Source organism: Corvus brachyrhynchos, unplaced genomic scaffold (assembly GCF_000691975.1).
Source record: "Corvus brachyrhynchos isolate BGI_N302 unplaced genomic scaffold, ASM69197v1 scaffold53, whole genome shotgun sequence".
NCBI classification, from domain to species: domain Eukaryota; kingdom Metazoa; phylum Chordata; class Aves; order Passeriformes; family Corvidae; genus Corvus; species Corvus brachyrhynchos.
This window is the reverse complement of record NW_008237681.1, coordinates 6,380,099-6,386,846: the sequence shown is the minus strand read 5'-3', so window position 1 is coordinate 6,386,846 and position 6,748 is coordinate 6,380,099. Positions and strand designations below refer to the sequence as shown.

Sequence of the window (6,748 nt, the reverse complement as noted above, 5' to 3'; positions counted from 1 at the left end):
ATGTATGAAAAAAACCCACCAAACCTCTGCCTTGCTTCTTGATTGAGGCAGGAAAACAAAAAAACCAACACCACACATCAAAGAAAAACTCTGTGGCAAATCTATATAAATAGTCAAGTCACACACTACATATCTCAAGACAGATAATCTGACAAACTACTCCTTGCTAACCAAAATTATAAAGTCTTCAACTGTGAAAAATAAAGACTAATTTAGATGTAATAGGCCTATAATGTTATTTGCTAGGGGTATTACCAACTCTTTTAAAATACTGTAGAGCTAACTGAATTAACATTATCCAAGAAATGTTAAAATCTATGGGAAAAAAGACTCATTCTTTTCAAATATTTATCTTTACCTAAATATGCAAGACAAAGCCATTTAGATGGTATTGTTAGGTCTTAAAAACGAAAAGCAGCTACGTGATATAATTTCTTTAGAGATGCTACTTCAAATTTCTTGACCTTCTAAAAAAGAACACTTGAATTCTGTTCTCTAAAGTATTTATAACATCAATGAGCACAATATTAATATTTCGGCAAAATCTGCAAAACTTTCCATTAAAAAAAATAAAATTTTTAAAAGCAAATGTAAAAATAAGCCTTTACTCCATCTCTTTTCCAAGCCTGAAGGAAGAGGAAAAGATTCTCAAGCATTTACTCTTTACTTAATACAAGCTTTGGTTTACGTATTTTGAAATGGAATTCCTGCAGCATTAAAACGTAACAAGAAGGACAAAAAAATTCACTTTCCATACCAGAGAAACATCCAATCAACTTCTCGTCTCACAGAACTCCTGGCTTTAACAGAGGTGGAACAAGCAAACTACCAATCAGCATATTTTTACAACACATTCCCTCCCACCCCTGCCAAAAAGCAGCAGCTGATAAATGCCATTCATCGTGGAACGGAGCTTATTTTTCAGTCATTACTATCACCATCTGGTCACAAATAGTCACATTTATAAAAGATTAAAATGAGGTCATCTTGAAGTGCACACTGGAGAAAGGATCTGAGGTAACACACTTAAAAATAAAAACTTATTTTGCTCTGCATTATTTGCATTAAAGAGCTACCACAACATCTGCACAAATGCTAGACCACACATACTAACTGCCACAGGCATCCAGCTTTTAAATTCAGCCAAAATTCAGATGCAGGTTTTCTGTATCACGTGCCAGAATCAAGGGGAAAAATAAAAAAGAAACCGACCAACCAACCAACAAAACCCCAAATCAACAATGAACCTCTACCCACCCAGTATTACTAAGACTAGGAGAAAAATAAATTTTGTCTTTATCTGTTTAATCCACACTTATAGTAATTTAAGTTACAGCACCCTAAGTGTTATATAACAGTAGAGTATTTTATAGCTGGTACTGAAATTCTGAAAGGTCAAAGAAAGAAACATGCACCATTCTGGTACCCATTACACACAAATAATGGATTTGTTAAAGTCTCTTATCTGTACATGACCAATGTTTTTGGATAGCTTGTAGCTGTCTGGTGACCCAGTTTTCTGAATAATTTACCCCAAAAGAACAATTTCCAGGCATAAACAATTCCCATAACATGTAAAAAGTGGACTGCATGCCCCACCCAAAAAGCAAACACCCATCTTTCAGCAAGTGCATTTTGGAAATACTGTAGCTAGCACTGTATTTCCAATATTTCTCAATAAGGACCTGCATCACTTTTGTATTGGCACAAGAGCAAAACAAGGTTTACCAGCTACCATGGTTTTCAGTTTTTAAACTAAACCACTATAAGCCATGATCTTCACAGCCACTTCAACCCCAAGAAAGATGTGAGGAAGAGAGGGGGAAATCAACACTTCTCCACAGGACATTTGTCAGGACACTTTCCTCTAACAGTATGATTTGCATTAAAGTTGCTCTAGTTTGATTCCATGATAGGTCAGTCAAGAAAAACAACCATCAGACATATAAAACTGTAAAGATCAGATGAGGGGACAGATCTGGAACCTCATCTTCACACAGGCCCCAAATTATAGGAGACACCTACATCACGAAGCAGCATGGTCTCCAGATTTCTAGCATGTGATGTTAAGGAACTAAGAGAAGATGCAGCTCTTCAAAACTGTAAAAATACAACTGGTACCAGCAGTACAAAACAGAACCCACTTTACTACTACTACCAAAAGACATTTAGCAGCATGATTAAAGAGGTATAAAATATACTTGATCTTGAATTCAAGATCCTCAGGGCAGCCAGGAGGGTGCACAGCAAGCTCCCTACCTCGGATGAGAGGAGGGCAGACTTTGGTCTCTCCGAGGATCCCCTTGGTAGAGTGCCATGGGATAGAGCCCTAGAGGGAAGAGGGAAGCCCAAGAGAGCAGGATGATACTCAAAGATTGTCTCCTCCAGGCTCAAGAGCAATGTATCCCTACAAAGTTCAGGAAATAGTGAACACCAGAAAGCCTGCATGGATGAACAAGGAGCTCCTGGACAAACAAACTGAAATGAAATTCTGAATATAATTTACCTTGAAACCCTGGAAAGACATAATCATCCTAACCATATGGTAACTATCACAAACTGAACACTTCTGTGCAAATCATAGCAGCTACAGAAACATTCAGACAAAACAAAAGGAGTACAGTGGAACCATGTGCAGTCCCATCTAATCTCAACAGGAATGTGTCTTGCAAAAGAGGGCTTTATCAAACAGTCCCAGTTTTAACACTTTTGCTGCAAATGCTGCAAGTATAGTCAGGAATACCCACAAGCAACACTTACCAACCAAAGACACTTTTAAGCACTGCGATTTAAGGGTCTTGCAAAACATTACTCACAAGGCAGATGGCTTCCATTGCACCCCTACTGGGAAGCCTCCAGCAGCCATACCCAGGCCCTATATGGACAGGACCAGAAGTATCCCATTTGCTGGGGACTTGGACTGCCAGGCTGTCCAAGATCCCAAGAGGGTGAGATCAGCTCTGGGTGGGCTGTGAAAAACATGTGACTACTACTCACTTCAGTTTTACAGACTTGCCCATACAGAGTTCCAAGACAAACCACAACTTTTGGGTTTGATTTTGAAAGCCACATGTTTAAGCAGTAGAAATGCATGAAGAAGGATTACTGTACAAGCATGAAAGGTCTTAATGAACCAAGCAAGGTTCATGTCCCACACCATTAAAGCAAAAACTTCCAGCAAATGAAACTACCATTTCATGACAATTTTCCTCATCCAGCACAAGAAAGCTGATGACTGGAGAGAGAAGCACTGCAACTACTTCCTCTTACATCCAGCAACAATTCCTCTACTTAGAAATCTATCAGACTATCATTGATGCCTTAGGTTTTAACTTCTATATTTTTCAAATTCTGTACTGCTTAGTGTGTAACTCTGAAGTTTCTTGTAGCCTGTTAATTTCTGCTCTCTCATGTTAGGTAGACATAACAAAGCCTCTCCCGGCCTGCTCTTCAAGGATACCCAGACCGTCCTAGGCCCAAAAAGTATAAACCAAAAGGCCTCTAAAGGGAGGCAAGCAGAGGGGAATTACATCATTAAACTGAAGCTTTAATTGGAGAATTAACCCTGGTATGCCAATGAACCAAAGTGATAAAAGTGTGAAGAACTCGTGACCTGCTGTCCATCTTGGGGTCCATCTTGGCAGTAGCCTCTGGTTCCCCACGGGGTATCTTTGAAGGCCTTTCACATAAATACCTACCTTATTTCCTTACTCCTGTCTAGTCTCTGTTTCTAGGAGGCCTCTCAAGGCATCTTCATGAACTTTTAGAATGCAAAGTTCTACCAAAATTGTCTTAAAATCATTGTTACTGCTCCCAGAACCTGGTGCTTTCAAACTAAAATAACATGAACAACGCGTGTTTTCATTACTGGCAAGAAGTATTACTGCTGTTTGTTTCTATGTCGCAGTCTACATGGAGGTAAGTGCAACAGGGTAAGAACATGCTAAGTGACAACAGCCTCCAATTTTCTAACCTGGTGGTAGCAACACAGAAAAAAAACCACACAGGCGCTGCTTCTTTCAAAGTAGAGGTCTTCTTCAATACAGAACCAGCACAGTAAAAAAAACCAAATTAATTAGAACTCGTGAACATGCAGCCTGTTGGTCAAAACTGGCCTTCTCAGCTTTTATTCAGCAGTAATAATCTCAAATTATGTACACTAGCTGTTTGAGTAAATTTTACTTCTGAAGTTAAGCATTAAAAACTGCAACACTTTTCCAAAACTCCAGAATAGTCTACATATAATCAGTTCTTCCTCAATAGACGTGAAAAAGATGGAATTGACATCTTCTCTAAGCTCTTATGATTTTTTTCACTATGCCAAGTTTACATGTATTTCCCTCCATAAGTGTTTCAGCTTACCAAGAAAAATCAACAAAAAAGAGTGTAACAGCTTAAAAGTGTTTTGCCCCCCGTCAAGAGCAAAGCAACTACTTCTTTGAGGCCCACATAAAAAAAACTTTACAGAAAACCTGTGCAAATTGGGAAGAACAGTCGTTTTATACCACCAAAGCACTTATGCAAGCAAACTTTAATTTAGACTTTTGCCAACAGGGACTACTTTGTTAAGAGAATCCATAGATACTACACTGGCAATAGTAGGTAGCATAGGATAATCTCCTCTAGGGAGATTCTAGCCCTAGGGAAGAGCTTGACACTAATGCTCTTTTTACAGTTTCAGAACTACTTTTATGTGTAAAGAGTCTTGATCTATTTTCCCGTGCTAGGAGGAAGAAAGAAAGTAGCTGAACTGGTCTAAACCAAAAGGCAATAGACCAGTCAAGAGTCACTCTTGCAGTTAAACAGGAAAAAAAAGCTTCAGTCAAAAAAAAAAAAAAATAAAAAAAATCTGTCATTTCAAATTAAACAGTGATGTTTAGTCTTGAAACTGGGACATATAAAACAGAGTTCAGAATCTGAAGCAAAAAAAACCCAACATATAAGAACTTACAGTGAATGCAACTGCAGGTACAAAGCTAAAACACCCATGGCACTAAAACAGTAATGGAAGTCTACTTGTGTTCTCTTAAAGGCTTTCATCACCAGTCACCTGCTGTATCAACCTAAACCAATTTTTCTCATGGCCTTCTAAAATCCAGATAGTATCAAAATAAATACAGTTAACAAAAAACTGCCACAATCCAGATGACCTCAAACAGTTTACTTGCTTCCATGCTATCAAAGTTAAATTACAGGCTTCACATACTGACAAGTTTCACTTTTTTTTGCTTATCCATTTTATTAACATGCCAAAATAGGTAGTTACAGTAGCTACCTTTGTCCAAACATACAAAGGACAGAAATGTTGCACACAAAACACTAGCTCAAGGTACTCAGTGTACTGGTATTGACTAGGACAGAGGTTAATTTTCTTCACAGTAGCTGTAATGGGGCTGTGTTTTGGATTTGTGATGAAAACAATATTAATAATAGAGGGTTGTTTTAGTTACTGCTGAGCTGTGCTTGCAGAGCACCAAGGCCTTTCCTGCTTCTCACAATGCCCCACCAGCAAGCAGGCTGGTGATCTGAAAGCTAGAAGGGACAGAGCTGGGACAGCTGACCCCAACTGACCCAAGAGATATCCCATGCCATACGAGATAACGCTCAGCATATAAAGACGAGGGAAGGAGGACAAAGAGGAGTTTTTGGAGTGATGGCATTTGTCCTCCCAAGTCATCATTATGTGTGATGGGGCCCTGCTTTCCCGGAGATGGCTGAACACCTGCCTGCCCATAGGAAGTGGTGAATGAAGCGGAGAATGAATTCTGTTGCTTGGTTTGCTTCCATGCACAGTTTTTGCTTTCCTTATTAAACTGCTTTTATCTCAACCCATGACTTTTCTCGTGTTTATGTTTCTGATTCTCTCCCCCATCCCACTGGTGAAGAGTGAGAGTGTGCCTCCATGGGGCTGAGCTGCCCAACCGGGATCAAATGAAGCTAGAAAATGGCAGAATTAAGGTAACATACAACCTTGATATATTTACCTTAAACAGAATAAAGACAGTGCTTAATTACACACCCCTACTACTTTGTAAGTTAGGGGCATAAGTGTTTTTTAATTAAAACGTCTATCCACAATACCAGTTCCCCAAGATCTCTAAACACTTTGGATACTCCTTTATGAATCAGTTCTGTAAGGGGGACCAATGAAACTTATGTCATAGAACCCACAATGGATTTCATTGAATTTACTTAGTTTTCTATTTTAATAAATAACACAAGCACTCGAAGAACATTAGGAGAACAAGGAAATACAAACAGGAAACAGAACATTTAATGAAATTATACAGAAGCGTCTTACCCTGTAAAATGCCATGTGACTGTAGCAGCCTTTACGCATCATGAGACAGGAACACTTACACTGGAGTTGAAATGGCCACAGGCAAAAATAATTCCTAATTTACAGGAAAAAAAATTCAGAACTTAAATCCTCTTTGACGAGGTTTAAATATAACCCAATATATCACATGCTGGATATATTTTACAGGAACAACTACTGTCACCCTAGAAGTAAACGTTTTAAGTATGCTAAAACTGTTGCAATGGTTTACTGAGGCAAACAAAACTGTATCTTGGGTAATTATTAATTTTTTCTTTTGCAAAATAAGAAGCACAGCTGGCATATTGATAGTCCAATACTTCAGGACAGAACTGGCAGCACAGTCAGCAACACGTGACGTTTCCTGTGCCAGAGAAGAGATCTCTGGAAGCTTCAATGTATTTATATAAACAGTTTTAGTCTTTATTA

General features: G+C 38.6%; 1 protein-coding gene across 1 annotated transcript in view; it reads right to left on the bottom strand.

Annotated features, from left to right (window-relative positions):
- ANKRD28 (ankyrin repeat domain 28) overlaps positions 1-6,404 on the bottom strand; it is a 94,916-nt gene extending 88,512 nt beyond the window's left edge. Inside the window, exon 1 of the mRNA XM_017732151.1 lies at positions 6,302-6,404. Within this exon, the coding sequence (XP_017587640.1) occupies positions 6,302-6,343 (42 nt within the window). The 5' untranslated portion in view covers positions 6,344-6,404. The remainder of the gene's footprint in view (positions 1-6,301) is intronic.
- Positions 6,405-6,748: the final 344 nt, after the last annotated feature.